We start from the raw sequence: 19,192 nt of genomic DNA, 5'->3' as shown, positions 1-19,192 counted from the left end.
CACCATGACCAAGTGGGCTTTATCCCAGGATGCAAGGATTCTTCCATATCCGCAAATCAATCAATGTAATACACCACATTAACAAATTGAAAAATAAAAGCCATATGATTATCTCAATAGATGCAGAGAAAGCCTTTGACAAAATTCAACATCCATTTATGATAAAAACTCTCCAGAAAGCAGGAATAGAAGGAACATACCTCAACATAATAAAAGCTATATATGACAAACCCACAGCAAACATTATCCTCAATGGTGAAAAACTGAAAGCATTTCCTCTAAAGTCAGGAACAAGACAAGAGTGCCCACTTTCACCATTACTATTCAACATAGTTTTGGAAGTTTTGGCCACAGCAATCAGAACAGAAAAAGAAACAAAAGGAATCCAAATTGGAAAAGAAGAAGTAAAACTCTCACTGTTTGCAGATGACATGATCCTCTACATAGAAAACCCTAAAGACTCCACCAGAAAATTACTAGAACTAATCAATGATTATAGTGAAGTTGCAGGATATAAAATCAACACCCAGAAATCCCTTGCATTCCTATACACTAATAATGAGAAAATAGAGAGAAATTAAGGAAAGAATTCCATTCACCATTGCAACGGAAAGAATAAAATACTTAGGAATATATCTACCTAAAGAAACTAAAGACCTATATATAGAAGACTATAAAACACTGGTGAAAGAAATCAAAGAGGACACTAATAGATGGGGAAATATACCATGTTCGTGGATTGGAAGAATCAATATAGTGAAAATGAGTATACTACCCAAAGCAATTTATAGATTCAATGCAATCCCTATCAAGCTGCCAACAGTATTCTTCACAGAGCTAGAACAAATAATTTCACAATTTGTATGGAAATACAGAAAACCTCGAATAGCCAAAGCAATCTTGAGAAAGAAGAATGGAACTGGAGGAATCAATCTGCTTGACTTCAGGCTCTACTACAAAGCCACAGTCATCAAGACAGTATGGTACTGGCACAAAGACAGAAATATAGATCAATGGAACAAAATAGAAAGCCCAGAGATAAATCCATGCACCTATGGACACCTTATCTTTGACAAAGGAGGCAAGAATATACAATGGATTAAAGACAATCTCTTTAACAAGTGGTGCTGGGAAAACTGGTCAACCACTTGTAAAAGAATGAAATTAGAACACTTTCTAATACCATACACAAAAATAAACTCAAAATGGATTAAAGATCTAAACGTAAGACCAGAAAATATACAACTCCTAGAGGAGAACATAGGCAAAACACTCTCCGACATGCATCACAGCAGGATCCTCTATGACCCACCTCCCAGAATATTGGAAATAATAGCAAAAATAAACAAATGGGACCTAATTAAAATTAAAAGCTTCTGCACAACAAAGGAAAGTATAAGGAAGGTGAAAAGACAGCCTTCAAAATGGGAGAAAATAATAGCAAATGAAGCAACTGACAAACAACTAATCTCAAAAATATACAAGCAACTCCTACAGCTCAACTCCAGAAAAATAAATGACCCAATCAAAAAATGGGCCAAAGAACTAAATAAACAGTTCTCCAAAGAAGACATACAGATGGCTAACAAACACATGAAAAGATGCTCAACATCACTCATTATCAGAGAAATGCAAATCAAAACCACTATGAGGTTCCATTTCACACCAGTCAGAATGGCTGCGATCCAAAAGTCTGCAAGCAATAAATGCTGGAGAGGGTGTGGAGAAAAGGAAACTCTTACACTGTTGGTGGGAATGCAAACTAGTACAGCCACTATGGAGAACAGTGTGGAGATTCCTTAAAAAACTGGAAATAGAACTGCCTTATGATCCAGCAATCCCACTGCTGGGCATAGACAGCAAGGAAACCAGAATTGAAAGAGACACGTGTACCCCAATGTTCATCACAGCACTGTTTATAATAGCCAGGACATGGAAGCAACCTAGATGTCCATCAGCAAATGAATGGATAAGAAAGCCGTGGTAGATATACACAATGGAGTATTACTCAGCCATTAAAAAGAATACATTTGAATCAGTTCTAATGAGGCAGATGAAACTGGAGCCTATTATACAGAGTGAAGTAAGCCAGAAAGAAAAACACCAATACAGTAAACTAACGCATATATATGGAATTTAGAACGATGGTAACAATAACCCTGTATACGAGACGGCAAAAGAGACACTGATGTATAGAACAGTCTTTTGGACTCTGTGGGAGAGGGAGAGGGAGAGGGTGGGATGATTTGGGAGAATGGCATTGAAACATGTATAATATCATATATGAAACGAGTCGCCAGTCCAGGTTCGAAGCACGATACTGGATGCTTGGGGCTGGTGCACTGGGACGACGCACAGGGATGGTATGGGGAGGGAGGAGGGAGGAGGGTTCAGGATGGGGAACACGTGTATACCTGTGGCGGATTCATTTTGATATATGGTAAAACCAATACAATATTGTAAAGTTAAAAAATTAAATTAAAAAAAATGCTTGTGTTTTTGCAAGCTGTAATTTCTTTCTGGCCATCTAACACCCATCTCAAGTGCCATGGTTTTTTGTCTTACGTTTTTTATGCAAGTCTCTCTGCTCACAAGGAGATCTGGAGTTTGAAATACTTCACTAACTTTGATAAATTATCTCTTTTATCTCCAAGACAACCAGATGTTACATGATGTCCTATCTCTTAGAACTAATTTTTGTATTTACCTGTCCCTGCTTGTTTTTGTTCCTAAAATGTAGAATTGGACCCTAAGATTAAGAAGTGCAGGTGGTACAGACATGACTTGAATGTTGTGAAAACTGAGCACTGTGCAATGTTCCTCCTTGGATAAGCACAGAAACGTGTCTTGGACATCTGGAGTCCAGCCTCACATTTTTACTTTTTTTTACAGAGTGTGTTTGGCTTTAATATAGATAAATGTTTAAGTAGCCAGAAGTGGGTGTCTGCGTTTAGTAGAATGTGGTTATACTCTGGTATTTTTGGTCATTCCTTGTTTTCATTGACCTATTATTAATTACTGGCTATTTGAATGCAGTTGGTATTTGTGTTTTGGGAGAAGATATTTTAATATACTTCTTAAAACTATAAATGTTAACTACTGAAAATGGCTTTTACTTCATATATACACATCTGATAATTATGCTTATAATAAACATTGTAATTGGCACAGAGTAGGAATCAGTGAAACTGTGTCTTTAAAAATCTTATATCTGAAATGCATGTTTATTATAATGTCAACTCTTAAGAAATTTCTGGAAAACATCTTCCTAGAGTAATAGACAATATTCTAAGTGGTTTTCTTTTTTAATCCTTCTTTAGGGCATTCCAATATTAAAGCCTTCCTGAGCCATGGTGGTTTGAATAGTATTTTTGAAACTATGTATCATGGTGTGCCTGTGGTGGGAATCCCGCTCTTTGGAGACCATTATGATACTATGATCCGGGTACAGGCAAAAGGCATGGGGATACTGCTGGAATGGAAGACAGTGACTGAAGGAGAGCTGTATGAAGCGCTAGTGAAAGTTATCAATAACCCCAGGTAAGGTTTCAACTGCTATTAAAGCAGGCGAACTATATTTACCACAGCATATTGTCAATAGCTGAAAATTGCCAGTAAATCATCAATAAACTAAATATAGACATATCCTTTAGATTTCTGTGTGTAATGCCTTGTGCATGCTTCTGTCACTTGAAAAATAAAAATCGCAATCATTTGGCCAGCCATGTATTACCTCGAATAATATTCCACCACTGTTTGCCAAACTGGGGAAGAAACCACCATGGGAACCTTTGGGTCCCTAGAGTTTATCAATTTTTGTGTCCTTTATGTCACTTTAATGCTCATAAAACTTTATATCAGCATTTTCCTTATTTCCATTATAGAGAGGAGGCACTTAAAACTCAGAGAGCTTAAGTAATACACCCCTAATTATACAGCTTTGGAGTAGGGATTTGAACCAAGACTGTCTGATTTCAAAACAGGTGCTCTTGATACTGCCGGGTGCTGGGTTTCCCTAGCACTGGGCATCAATGAAATGCCAAGATATATTTACTCAGATGAATGACTTGGTCAGAATCTTTTATCTTGTTTCTTAAATTCTTGATGTGTCTTGAGTTAACCCAGTTCACAACTGAGCCTCAAATGGTCGGGAGTTGGCCTGCATAGTTTTAAAACAAAGCAAAGTTTTTCCATTTTTATGCAACATTTAATTGATCCTGCATTTCAAGTGGCATTAATGTCTGGAAATGTGTGAGCTTTTCCTCTTAATACCCAGGATATATAGCATAACACTGGATTGAGAAATATTGCCATATTCTAAGAACACACAATAAAGAAAAGCTCTTTCATATAAAATAATGTTTCTTTTATGTAAAAGACTGGATTCAAGTGCCCTGGGGTTCTTTATGCTCCCATATGTGGGCTCAGAGGCAGCCTTTATGCACTGACCCCTTAGAGGATCTAGGGTCTTGGTTGTAATTCTTGGCACTTGGAGCAGTATGTTTGATCATCCAAGGTGTCAGAGTAGGGGACCCCTTCATCTGTGTTCTATAGCTTTCCTTTTAAAACTGTGCTCAGATGCTCAGTCGTGTCCAACTCTTTGCAACCCCGTGGACTTAGCCCACCCAGCTCCTCTGTCCATGGTATTCTTCAGGCAAGAATACTGGAGTGGATTGCCATTCCTTCTCCAGGGGATCTTCCTGACCCAGGGATGGAACCCAGGTGTCTTGTGTCTCCCTGCTTTAGCAGGCATATTCCTTACCACTAGCACCATCTGGGAAGTCCTTTAAACGTATCAGTTCAGTTCAGTCGCTCAGTCATGTCCAACTATTTGTGACCTCATGGACTGCAGCACACCAGGCTTCCCTGCCAATCACCAACTCCCGCAGCCTGCTTAAACTCATGTTCATCGAGTTGGTGATGCCATCCAACCATCTCATCCTCTGCATCCCCTTCTCCTCCTGCCTTCAGTTTTGCCCAGCATCAGGGTCTTTTCCAATGAGTCAGTTCTTTGCATCAGGTGGCCAAAGTATTGGAGTACATCAAGGCTTTAAAAATATCAGATCAGATCAGATCAGTCTCTCAGTCGTGTCCGACTCTTTGCGACCCCATGAATCGCAGCACGCCAGGCCTCCCTGTCCATCACCAACTCCCGGAGTTCACTCAGACTCATGTCCACCGAGTCAGTGATGCCATCCAGCCATAAGTATAGTGTTTTTCAAAATGTGATGTTCTTGTGGAAAATGACATGTGTGCCTTGCCTCCACTCTGTAGCTACCGTCAGAGGGCTCAGAAGCTTTCAGAAATCCACAAGGATCAACCTGGTCACCCCGTCAACCGGACTGTCTATTGGATCGATTACATTCTCCGTCACGATGGAGCCCATCACCTACGTGCCGCCGTCCATCAGATCTCTTTCTGTCAGTATTTTTTACTGGATATTGTCTTCGTGCTTTTGCTTGGTGCTGCCTTGTTTTACTTCCTCTTGTCATGGGTGACAAAATTTATCTGCAGAAGAATCAGAAGTCTGTGGTCAAGCAATAAGCACAGCACAGTGAATGGACATTACCATAATGGAATCCTCAATGGCAAGTATAAAAGAAATGGCCACATTAAACACGAAAAGAAGGTGAAATGAGCCAACAGCCCACCTGGTAGTAACAAATCTATTCAGTCATTGAATTTTTATTGCTACAAGTTAGTCTAACAACTACTAAATTAAAAACATCAGTAAACAATTCTAACACTCCCTTTTCTGATCTTATTAATGAAATTCTGTGGAATTAAGACGGCTGTAAAAAGCACAAACCTAAAATGCAAAAATGTATTTTATTCGAATACTGATACAGGTAGTTTTGGCACTGCACCTTTTAGAAGCCTTAATTATTTAAATCAATTAAGTGACTGTGTCAGACTTTAGTTTTAAGTCTTGATATATGTGTGTCCCAGACGAGGAACGGTTTATTTTCTCTTAGAAAGGTTTGTCTGTGTGTGTATGTGTGTATGTCTATGTGTGTGTATGTTTCCTAAATGAGAGACTTTTAGCCAGCTGCTTGTTATATTTGTTGACAGTACAACACATCTAAGAATGAAATAGAAAGTTAGGATCCAAGTGTTTCTCTTCTAGAACTTAATATATGGGAACTCAGAAACAGTACCACGAAAGAACACTTTTTTTCCTTAAAAGTGAATGCAGAGGAAGAAAATGCAAAAGATAAATGGCACCTGTTTTTGTACTTTGGGGTTTTTAAATTTGTTTTCTTTTTTTTTTTTTTTTTAACAACTGGATTCTTCTGGAGGGGGAACGTACAATTAAGTAAATGTATAAATTGGTTGTCATAGTTTATTTTTATTTCCCCCCCTACCAATAATTTGCCTCTGGGAGAATTTTATAGTTTTTTTTCTATTTCATTTTAATGAATAACATTATCTTAGCTATATAATTCAGACAAAGCAACAAAGCTCTAATTTTTGTTCAAAGTACTGAAGACTACTGCTTATATAGCATCTTTAAACAGGGCCGTTGTTTGATGACTTTTCTGTAATGTAATTTTTGAATGTTCAGATGTGATATTTCCAAAGTTTTAACGAAAAAACCACCTTCTTCATCCCCTTTTGGTGTCTGGGTCACACAATCTCTTATATAGGTGCCAACATTTAATTCTTTTCATTAGATCTTTTGCTTTTCTCCATATTGGTACCTGCTTTGTCTGAGAGGTTTGAGATCTGGTTACCAAATCAAACTTGCCATGACATACAGAAGTGACAGAGAAATTGTCCCACTTGTTTGTGAAAAGGAGTTCCCACTTCCTCGTCACTCCCTTCACCTCGCTTCAGCCTGCTCTGACTCTTTGATCCTTGTGGCTGACATGGGATAGTGACAGTATTCATTTGAGAATGGGGTGCAAGTCACAGACATCATAAAATCAGGACCTCCCCACTGAACCGTATACTCACTGGCATCTAGGAGTTCATTCCATGTCATTCTGTTTACTTAGCATTTGCACTACACATGTTGAGTGTATGCTTTATTTATTTGTAGTTCGAAATCTTATGTCTGACAGCTGAAAGTAGAAAACTACAGCATTTTTACCTGACGACTTTCACTAACATGGGAAGAGTTGTGAAAATTCTAGAATGCTGTAAATCCTTGTCATACACTATGACATACGACTTCATCACACTCCCACCAGGAGCCACTCTCCTGTACTTAGAAATAATGTCACAAGTAGTTTTCTCATGTACAATGCAGGCAAATACATTGCTCTCTGAATACTTGAAGAAATGGTATTACATATATAAGCCTATTAGTTCTACCTTTTCACAATCTTGTAATATTGCCGTTAAAGGGAAAGAAAACGCAGGCTATGAGTGGTGGGATGGCAACAGGAATTAGAGTGTATGACTGAGCTGATTTTGCTTTTTTGGAATTGGATGAAGTTGACAGTAGGCATTCACCGGATGATTAAGCATAAGTTAATCTCCACTGTGATAAGAACTTAAACAATAAACATGATTTAAAAATAGAGAAATGTTGTTGGAATAAAATTTTTATTCAGATTTTATTTCACAATATTATGTATATCCATTATAAACATGTTTCTGAGACAGGTCTCCCATCTTTTATATGTGTATATGAGTGTGAAAACAGTGTGTTACATGTGAGAATGTTTTTTTTTATTATTATTAAACAGAGGGGTTTACCTTACAAATACATCAACATGGATCATAAAATTGTCCCATAATTAAGAATGTTAAGTGTAGGTATTTACTGATCATTGTTGTTGTTGTTGTTTTTTTTAGTAAGCTTATTGTTAGCCAGTTTTGGTAAATAGAGTGATTTTAAATTTTCCACACGGGCTAGATTCTCTAATAAAGTAAAGTTTTCATGAAGGTATTTATTCATTTATTTTTTTTAAAAAAACTTCTGCAAGTGTTGCTATAACTGGTCATCATCTTGTCAAATGCAAATAATAATTAAGACATTAATCATTCTTTATCTAGAGCCATAAGTTTCAATATCTCCCCACACAGACGTAGAAACAGAGCTTGGATGTCCAGGATTGGAGGGAAGCAATGTTTGGGTTAAAGCAGTGGTATATGATTAAGCTTGAAGAAAGCTGGAGATTATTTCTTGAGGATGTAGACACTTTGTATTACAATCTGGGGACATTCTCAGATTCCTGAGTACAAAGTTGGCATTTTCTGGTAAAGAGTCCACTGATGTTTATCAACTTAGATTTGAGTGTATTGTCCTTAAAAGAGTCTCCTCTGAACCTCTCCTGCCCAACCACATATTTACCGCCGCCCCCTCTCCATATTGTGATACGCAACACCCTTCTCCAGCTGTACTGGAATCCACCACACTGGATCCTCTTAAGGACTCCAGTTAAAAAACAAACCAACCAACAAACAAAAACCCTCTTCTGTGATCTGGTACCCATCCCTGCCGCCCTGCCCTGCTAGGAACCATAGTCGTGAGGTGCTGCTGAGACAAGACGGACCTCTTGGTTTTTTCCCACCCATATCCTTTTTCTGCCAAAGCTATGAGATTACTTATGCCCAGATGACCTGCTTCAGGGCCCTACTGCCAGCTTTGCCTGTTATTAGATACACAGGCCTGCCTGCTCAGTCGCTAAGTTGTGTCCGTGGACTGTAGCTCACCAGGCTCCTCTGTCCGTGGGATTTCTGAGGCAAGAATAGTGGAGTAGGTTGACATTTCCTCCTCCAGGGCATCTTCTGACCCAAAGATTAAACCTGCCTCTCTTGCGTCTTGTCTCCTGCATTGACAGGCAGATTTTTTACCACCTAGCCACCTGGGAAGCCGAATAATTAAGTATATTAGACATTATAATTAAACATTGTGGAACATAAAACTTGCAATGAAATTAACATGAAAAAAGTTCAGCTGCTTGTTGTAAAAATTTTGTGGACCATTGTTATTTATAAACGGTAAGTACTTCCTCTGAAATACACAACTGTAGTGAATTGAAAGAATATTTATCCACCAGAACTTAGGAGCTGCCGTGAAGGGGAAGGGGTAGAAATTGTTTGATATTCTGTGGTTGCTACCTTGTTCCAGACAATAAGCTGGATACCAAGAGAATTTATAGATGATAAGGACAGTCTCTCCTTCAAGAAGCTTGTGGTCTATTGGGAGACATGGGCATATAAGTAACTATAAATACTGGCACCTATAGTCAATATATGTGCAGGGTTCTGTGGGGACACTCAGAGGGCAAGAGTATGTGTCAAAAAAGCTTTTGTGTGCACTAGAGAGTTCACTCACTACTGTTTGTCTTATAATACAGTGTGTCCATGAATTGCTTCATCAGGAACATCCTCATGAATTTATTTAGTTTTTGAATCATGTGTTGGACTCAAGCTCTAATTGTCTGAGGGTCCTGACTTTGAAAGCTTACCCCAACATCTACTAATTTTAACTTTTTATTTCTTTTTTTTCTTTAACCATTTATCATTTCTTTATTATTATTATTTTTACTTTACAATATGGTATTGGTTTTGCGATACATCAACATGAATCCGCCACGGGTGTACACCTGTTCCCCATCCTGAACCCCTCTCCACCTCCCTCCCCATACCATCCCTCTGGGTCGTCCCAGGGCACCAGCCCCAAGCATCCTGTATCCTGCATCAAACCTGGACTGGCGATTAGTTTCTTATATGATATTATACGTGTTTCAATGCCTTTCTCCAAAATCATCCCACCCGCTCCCTCTCCCACAGAGTCCAAAAGACTGTTCTATACATCTGTGTCTCTTTTGCTCTCTTGCATACAGGGTTATTGTTACCGTTTTTCTTAATTCCATATATATGCGTTGGTATATTGTATTGATGTTTTTCTTTCTGGCTTACTTCACTCTGTATAATTGGCTCCAGTTTCATCCACCTCATTAGAACTGATTCAAATGTATTCTTTTTAATGACTGAGTAATACTCCATTGTGTATATGTACCACAGCTTTCTTATCCATTCATCTGCTGATTTCTTATTTGTGTGATAATGGTTACCTCATGGGCTTATCTTGAATACATATATCACAAACATACACACACACACACACACACACACACACACACATGCTCTGTTCTGCCCACTGTCAGATCAGATCAGATCAGATCAGATCAGTCGCTCAGTTGTGTCCGACTCTTTGCAACCCCATGAATCGCAGCACGCCAGGCCTCCCTGTCCATCACCAACTCCCGGAGTTCACTCAGACACATCCATCGAGTCAGTGATGCCATCCAGCCATCTCATCCTCTGTCATCCCCTTCTCTTGCCCCCAATCCCTCCTAGCATCAGAGTCTTTTCCAGTGAGTCAACTCTTCACATGAGGTGGCCAAAGTACTGGAGCTTCAGCTTTAGCATCATTCTTTCCAAAGAACACCCAGGGCTGATCTCCTTCAGAATGGACTGGTTGGATCTCCTTGAGTCCAAGGGACTCTCAAGAGTCTTCTCCAACTATACTAAATGTTTAAAACACTGTATGTTGAAAGCATTTAGCATAATGGCCAGCACAGATTGGGCCATCATATCCACAGTGTTAGTCATGGATATACTGAATAGCCCTGGAGAAGGACATGGAAACCCACTCCAGTGTTCTTGCCTGGAGAATTCCATGGACAGAGGAGCCTGGTGGGCTACAGTCCATGTGGTCACAAAGAGTTGGATATGACTGAGCAACTAACAGATACACACACACACACACACATACTGAATAGACGAACTTCTTTCATATTAGTGTGCCTTCAGTTTTTCAAAGTTATTGTTTAAGAAAAATGTTTTATTCATTCACCCACCAACTATTTATTAAGGCTTCTGTTCAGCCGCTGGTATTTCAGATGTGCATTTGGCCATCACAGTTACATCGTATCCTCTCTTTTCATAGCTCAACTCTGCACCAGATTCCAAAGTGCCACTGAAATGGAATGACTCCACTTTGACAAAACCAAAACGAGAAAACCAAATTGAAGTGACAAAACAACTTCAAGTCATCTGTTTTATTATTGAAAGCGTTATTTTTCATTCTAGTTTCTAATTCAGCTGGTGTGTAAATATAAAATCGCACTAGAGAATGCTTATTTGCAATCGATATTATCAAAAACAATTTGAAACAAAGCTTTTAAATCTTATATGACAAAGTTTAAGAATTATATGAATTTTATTAAAGAGCTTCTTTCTTACTTCTGAGAGAGCATGATTTTTAGCCAGCTATTTTTCCCAACAGAAGGTCTCACATATTTATTACTAAGCCAAAGCACTAATGTGTGTACATGTGTGTTAGTCGCTCAGTTGTGTCCGACTCTTTGCAGCCCCATGGACTGTAGCCCGCTAGGCTCCTCTGTCCACGGAATTCTCCAGGCAAGAACACTGGAGTGGGTTGTCGTTTTCCTCCTGCAGGGGATCTTCTGGACCCAGGGATTGAACCTGTATCTCCTGGTCTCCTGCATTGCATGCAGATTCTTTACTCACTGAGCCACCAAGAGAGCCCCCAGTTATAGTGTAAATCTACTGTAAGAAGTCTAGCACCAACATTAAATATCTCAGGTATTACAAAGAATTTTCATGTATTAAATAATCAAATCTGAAGTCCTCACAGAATTTTATGCAACTAAAAATATTTTATTGCTATGTTAGTTTCTATCTACAATTAATTATTACTCTTTCAGTAACATATTTTGTGCAGTAAGTGATCATTTTTTATTACAAAGGCAGAATTACCTTGAATTCAATATAATATTTACACTTTTAAAAGGTAATTTCTACCAAACCATATTAGTCCTAATATTAAGATCAATTTTCCATCCAGGGCAGAAGCAAAACACAATGTAACAGAAAATAGTTACTTATTGAGATCCTAGATAAAAGTAATTTTGCTATTGAAGGATATATTACTCTTAGCACAGTGCTGCATTAGAATGTAAATTACTAATATGTTAGAAAGGAAGAAATTTATGTATTTATGCTAATTATGCTTTAGTTACCCTCATGGGACTGTGACTGAGTATTCCTTTTAGCAGAAAATGGTGACTTTGGATATAAACATATTAGGTAAATTGAATGTAACATCCAAATTCACATTAATGATGATATGTGGTGTTATATTTCTGATTGATGTCTATACATTTTTTTCTCGAATTGAAAGAGCTGGTAGTTAGAGACCAGGCATTAAGAAAAGCCCAAGGCTATGATATAAAAATCATCAATTCTGCTTCCAATTCTGATTCTGCCCTCTGGACATAATAAGTTTACCTTATGAATAAGAAGGCAGAGAAAGCAATGGCACCCCACTTCAGTACTCTTGCCTGGAAAATCCCGTGGATGGAGGAGCCTGGTTGGCTGCAGTCCACGGGGTCGCTAGGAGTCGGACACGACTGAATGACTTCACTTTCACTTTTCACTCATGCACTGGAGAAGAAAATGGCAACCCACTCCAGTGTTCTTGCCTGGAGAATCCAAGGGACGGAGGAGCCTGGTGGGCTGCCGTCTATGGGGTCGCACAGAGTCGGACAAGACTGAAGTGACATAGTAGCAGCAGAAGCATGAATAAGAAGGTGGTTCTAGATACTTAAATATGCCATTGTGAACAACTGGTTAAAGCTTGGTCAATAGAAAAAAAGCAAATTCAAATGCCTATATACATGGAAAAATATATAAGACTGTGCATATGTGTAGTTAACATTTAAATTATGCTAAACAATTCTTTAGATTATATAAAAATGAACTCAAACCAATAATTCTTCATCTGTTTTTTTAAATAAAGGCAGTATTTTAAACACATTTTATTTTAAAAAACAAAAACTTCTTTGAAACTGAATGTTAGTCAAAAGAAGTAGGGCGTTTTAGCATCTAAGTCAGATGTACCTCTGTAAAACTTATGGCCAAAATATTGCAAAAAATAGGATTAAATAGCTATGAAATAAAATCAAGCTACTGCTCTGAATATAGTCTTCTTTCTGGAACTTCCATCTTCTTATTTATTCTAGAATAAAAATATTTTGAGATTTAGAAGTTTAAACTAGATCCTAGTTGTAACATTTTCTCTTACAATGAATTCAACGGACACAGACAATTTTTCATTTGGGATCTCGAGGAGATGAGAATGAGAAAGAAATTTACTCATGTACCTCTGAATCCATTTCGTAGATCCAGGAGAATGGATAAGTTAGCTTTGCCATTTGTGAAAGCTTTGAGTGGAGTGTGTTGGTTTCCAGTTACAGATTTCATACTACAGATTATACACTCTGCCTTCTTCCCTTTCCTGCTTCCCATCTTCTTGCTTCCAAGCTTTCAGTTTCCTCTCTTGGGTTGTCTGCTGGTCAATGTTTTCTAAGTTGCCTTAGCAGTTCCCGGTTTATGGTGCATAGATTGTGCTTATGTGTATAATAACGTGTTTTTCAACAGAGTATGGAAATCCAATTGGAAGTTCAAGCACTCCTCATTACTGAAGGCCAAATTGAGAAAATGTTCAACTGTGTTAAAAAATATTTTGCATGCACTAGCTGAATGTCCTTTAGGATGTAGTTTCCATCGAAAACGATGAATGTACAGATGGTGCTTTGTCTTTGGTTTGGGAGGAATTGGGAGGAATCCTGCTCTGAGCAGGGGACAGCCAGGGGGCCCTGTGAACTGGTTTAGGGCATAGATTAGTGATCTTTTAAACTGTCAAGCCATGTATTCCCTTTTTTACCTCCTACTTGGTAATCAAAATTGTACAAAACCAGTTGTACAAATCAAAATTTGTACAACTAGTTTGTATAAATAGAGACCTGATCTTTCCCCAGCAAGAGCCTGCCTCATTTCATTATTGGAACTTCTAAAAGGGTCTTCTGCACCAGGATGCATTTTATCTCTGATTCTCTAACTCTCACCTATTTAGCATCACTCATGTCCCCGATATTAACAGAAGATGTTGGAACTGCAGCCAGCTGGCAGGTTAGAGACAGAGAAAGGCCCAGGCCTGATAGGAGGCAGCCATTCAAGAACTTAGCCTAGGATGGCAGTGTGTTCATCTTCCCTGGAGCAATAGAAAGGTGTGAGAGTGAAGCAAGGGTGACCTGGGAAGGAGGCAGCATTTTCAGATCCAAATCCACCTCAGAATGGCTCTCATGCTTTGGGTGAATGGTTCCTCCAACCATGCAATTTGTATTTCGGAATGCTAGCCTATCTTGTTTGTTTGTTTTTTCCTTCACAAAAATGAAACTGGGAAGGGGCAAAATCAAGCAAAGATCTTTAAAGTCTTGAATATAGGACCCAAGAAAGTCAAGGGGATTTGGCCAACAATGCAGGACTTTGCAGTATCCAGGCATCTACAGCCGGGCGGGTCCTATTATTTCATAGATGTGTCCATGTGCAGCAGATGTGATCCTTGAGAGTGGAGTGACCGCACTGGGAGTCAGCGCCTGTGTGTCCATGACGAGATGGAGTGGTGCAAAGCATCTCTCTGCTGGTTATTATTTTCTCAAACGAGGGAAATGACTGCAATTTAATAATTTATTATTTTCCAGTTTTGAAAGTGGGCTTCTCAGGTGGTGCACACAGTGGTAAAGAATCCACCTGTCAATACAGGAGATGCAAGAGATGCGGGCAGAGCTCCCGGAGGAGGAAAGGGCAGCCCATTCCAATATCCTTGCCTGGAGGATCTTGTGGACAGAGAAGCCTGGTGGGCCACAATCCATGTGGTTGCAGAGATTTGAACACAATTGTGCAACTTAGCGCACACACACACACACACAATTAAAAGTAAATAGGTTAAGTTCAGCATTTGATTACATGGAATTTTGTTTCATGGCCAAGTATGTTGTATTAATCTCCCAGCTTCAAACGTAAGCTCTAATATGTCTTTAAAGGAATTAATACCTCAGAAAGTCTCCTTTTTTCACATCAGAATTTCCTCCATTTAATTGATCAAATACTTCTTTTCCATAGCCATCCGTATTTCCCTCTGCTGTTGCTCATATCACTGGTTAAGAAACTACCCTTAGATATTTACTGCATTTTTAAATTCCTTACACCACAGAGTCTGTGAAAACTAAATAGAAAAGAAGCAGATGAGGGAAGCCATCTAATTTTAAAAGGTGTTTTAGATTCTGTAGTATTTCATAGGTAGTAACATATTGCCTTAACATTTTATTCTATAAAATAAATAGTAGCCTTCTAGTTTTGTTTTTACCTCATCACTTTATACTACTCAGCTTTAAGTTCTAGTCTTAAAAGTGTTGTTCTAAAATCCTTTAAGCAAGTACAGAGGAAGACATTACTATGCTTTTCCTTTATCTCCAGAAGATAGAAGCCCTCTACTCATGCAATTAGATTGACTAATTCGTTACATTATCACTGCATTTGGCATGGGAATCCATGTTTATATGTTAATTCCAAGGTTTTCTTATAATCTTTGCTTTTGGATCTGACTGTAAACTAAAAATCGTAAGTTGCAGGTTGCTTAGTTTTAGGCTGTAATACACAGCACTGTTCAAGGCTACCTGTCCCTGGGCCTTCACCTATGGTCCAGCCCTTGAAGCCCCTTTACCAGTCAGTCCAAGTTCTCTTATTGGTTCAACACAGGAGAACACCTTGTTACCAGCATTAAATAGCTCCAATTGCGTTTGTTCTGGTGTTTCTTCTCCTAGTAGACTCTCTATTTCATTGTAAGTCAAAAATACATTGGCTTCATGGTCAGTGCCATAGAAAAAGATTTGAAGATCTATGGAGATGAAAGATTTCATATATTCCAGCCCAGATTTTTGGTGTCAGCTCAAACATCTGCCACCCATCAGAACAGCGCTTTGTCCTCTTTGGGCTGGTGTTTCTGTTTCTCAGATATATCTATGTCATTTTTACCCCTCACCTGGGTTTTTGCTGTACATCTCTTTAACAAGTCAATTGTTCCTTATATTCTTTTTAATACCAGCTTATCGCTTCTCTTCATTCTGCTGAAATATCTGTTCATTTACATGAATGCTTCCCTTCTGATATCTGTGTTCTCATACTGTTTTATAATTAAACTATAAACCTCAATGTTTTTATAGTTTTCTATTTGCCTCATTCATTAATATAAGCATCTTAATGAAATATTCTGCTTCATGTATACTAGAACATTTGATATATCTATTAGATCTTTGCTAAAGCTGTTATGAAAAACATCCATCTGATTACACTGTAATTATCTTTGTATCCAAAATCCTTGACTTATTTGCTTATATTCACTTTCTACCTCCTATTTTTCTAACACTTCTTAATGTTACATCACAGGTAGCTTACTTTTTTTGCTATCAATTCTGACCATACTGACATCTCTAATGCTAAGTTGGGTGTAATCTATAACATTAACTTTAATTTACACATAGTCAAAGGTTGTATCTTCATCTACAACACCACAAAATAACATTCCTTTGTCAGTATTCTTATTATCCTCTCCATCTCACTGCTCTAAGTACTGCCTTTATTAAAACACAATCAAACATTGTTTTCTGTGTTTCTAAAGTGCCAGGCACTGTATGTACCCCTGGGAACAGAAGGATGAAGAAGCCACAGTTCCGGACTTGAAGGAGACAAAGTCCACAAGCAAGCAGCTTCAGTCAGCAGTGGAATATATATTGTAATGTACACTCGGAAAATGTGCTGTTGAGGCATAGAGAAGGAGGAGGGAATGTTCCACCTAGGCTTGTTTTAGTGGAATTACAAAGAATGAATAGACATTCAAGAGGCAGAGAAGTAAGTAGAGATAATTTTTGGAAGGCATGATTCTATGGTGGATCATGAGTTATGGAGGGGTGTGGCACAAAAAGAAGCTACGAGTAGTTTGTTCTAACAGAAGGATATGTGGTGAAGAAGGGATGCGTGTGTGTGTGTGTGTGTGCACACTCAGTGGTGTCCAACTCTGTGTGACCCCATGGACTGTAGCCTGCCAGGCTCCACTGTCTATGGGATTCTCCAGGCAAGAATACTGGAGTGGGTAGCCGTTCCCTTCTCCAGGGAATCTTCCTACCCCAGGGATCGAACCTCTGTCTCTTGCATTGGCGGGTGGATTTTTTACCACTGACACACCTGGGATGTTCTGAAGAAGGGAGGACCAATATACTGAGGAAAGTGATTTTCTGACAACATTCTTCCCTTGGATCTTCAGTTAATCACTCTCAAACATAGTCTGCATTGCATTAGCTAGGCAGCAACTTCCCCCAGAAGCCTGTGTCTGTGCCTGAGTGCTGAATACCTGGTTTTCTGGCACAGTTTCACCATTGTTGTTGTCAAGTTTCTTGTATTAGACACTTGACATAATGTCAAGGTCATTCTGTTTCCCAGGTGGCGCTAGTGATAAAGAACCCACCTGCCAATGCAGGAGACTGGGGTTCAATTCCTGGGTTGGGAAGATCTCCTGAAGAAGGCCATGGCAACCCACTGCTGGAGGATCCCATGGACAGAGGAGCCTGTTGGGCTATAGTCCATTCGGTTGCACAGAGTCAGACACAACTGAAGCAACTCAGCATGCAAGCGTGCAAAGGCCATTCTGTTATGCTAAACTGTAGAAGACCAAACTCGAACACTCTTAAGTCTACCTGTGTCCTTAGGCAATCTGCAAAATAGTTGTAATAAGTCCAGCTTCTTAACTAGTTTGAAGGAAAAGAAATGGGAATTTTTTCATCTTAAAATAGGAAAGAATATGTTCTGGTAATGAAAGCCTTCAGCAAAAGTGACAGTTTATAAATTGTGTTTTACTTGACTTGGTAAAGAAAAATAAATGCCTAGGAATCTTGACTGACAGAGTGCTTGAGAATGACAGTAACAGAGTAAGCATTATGATTATTTAGGCAATTCATGGGTTAAATGATCATTGAGATTATGACATAATGTCCATGAGAACAAAAGAGAAACTGCTATGGCCACAACAGTAAAATGCAAGAAATATAACAACTGAATGTTATAGATTACAAATTTTAGAGCTTTTATTTATTTTATTTTTTTTACAATATGGTTTATTTTTTAATTTATTTTGTATTTTATTTTTTAATTTATTTTTGTTTTTATTTATTTATTTATTTTTTACTTTACAATATTGTATTGGTTTTGCCATACATCAACATGTATCTGCCACGGGTGTACACGTGTTCCCCATCCTGAATCCCCCTCCCACATCCCTCCCCGTACCATTCCTCTGGGTCATCCCAGTGCACCAGCCCCAAGCTTCCTGTAAATCAAGCCATGCTGCTACTGCTGCTGTTAAGTCGCTTCAGTCGTGTCTGACTCTGTGCAACCCCATAGACGGCAGCCCACCAGGCTCCCCCATCCCTGGGATTCTCCAGGCAAGAACACTGGAGTGGGTTGCCATTTCCTTCTCCAGTGCATGAAAGTGAAAAGTGAAAGTGAAGTTGCTCAGTTGTGTCCGACTCTTCGAGACCCCATGGACTGTAGCCCACCAGACTCCTCCGTCCATGGGATTTTCCAGACAAGAGTACTGGAGTGGGGTGCCATTGCTTTCTCCGAATCAAGCCATGAGTATTATCCAAATAGCACTTGGATTTTTTCCTACAGTTTTGGGCTTTGCTTGAGCAGTTACTACTGTTTTTACCAGTCTCCATTTCAGAAAAGCTTGTATTCCAAACACCAAACACAGGTCCCAGAATCAGATCAGCTGTGGCTTCTAAAGCTTCCTAAAACTGTGGAATGGAAGGATGACTAAACCCCACTCTAGGACGGTTGAAGGAACCACATGTGGTAAATGAAGCAATTATGGCATCTGACTCAATTCAATAGCTAGGTCTCTTCTCAGATTCAATAACTTTTCTCTACCAATGGATGAAGATAGTTAAACTATAAGATTAATAAAGGTTTCAGAAACATCTGCATGTATCTTCTGGAGAAGGCAATGGCACCCTACTCCAGTACTCTTGCTTGGAGAATCCCATGGACAGAGGAGCTGGGTAGGCTGCAGTCCATGGGGTCTCTAAGAGTTGGACATGACTGAGTGACTTCACTTTCGATTTTCACTTTCATGCATTGGAGAAGGAAATGGCAACCCACGCCAGTGTTCTTGCCTGGAGAATCCCAGGTACGGGGGAGCCTGATGGGCTGCCCGTATGGGGTCGCACAGAGTCAGACATGGCTGAAGCGACTTAGTGGCAGCAGCAGCACGTATTTTCTAGTTCTTCTTGCTTGCACGCTCTGTCGCTTCAGT

The 19,192-nt window shown here is 39.1% G+C and overlaps 1 protein-coding gene across 1 annotated transcript in view; it reads left to right on the top strand.

The window, feature by feature from the left end:
- Positions 1 to 7,893, top strand: part of UGT8 (UDP glycosyltransferase 8) — a 108,897-nt gene extending 101,004 nt beyond the window's left edge. Inside the window, exons 5-6 of the mRNA XM_019962276.2 lie at positions 3,321 to 3,540; positions 5,275 to 7,893. Of these exons, the coding sequence (XP_019817835.1) occupies positions 3,321 to 3,540; positions 5,275 to 5,638 (584 nt within the window). The 3' untranslated portion in view covers positions 5,639 to 7,893. The remainder of the gene's footprint in view (positions 1 to 3,320; positions 3,541 to 5,274) is intronic.
- The last annotated feature ends 11,299 nt before the right edge of the window (positions 7,894 to 19,192 follow it).

This window comes from Bos indicus, chromosome 6, assembly GCF_029378745.1.
Source record: "Bos indicus isolate NIAB-ARS_2022 breed Sahiwal x Tharparkar chromosome 6, NIAB-ARS_B.indTharparkar_mat_pri_1.0, whole genome shotgun sequence".
NCBI classification, from domain to species: domain Eukaryota; kingdom Metazoa; phylum Chordata; class Mammalia; order Artiodactyla; family Bovidae; genus Bos; species Bos indicus.
Note: the sequence above shows the minus strand (reverse complement) of the source record. Positions and strands in the feature narration are given on the sequence as shown.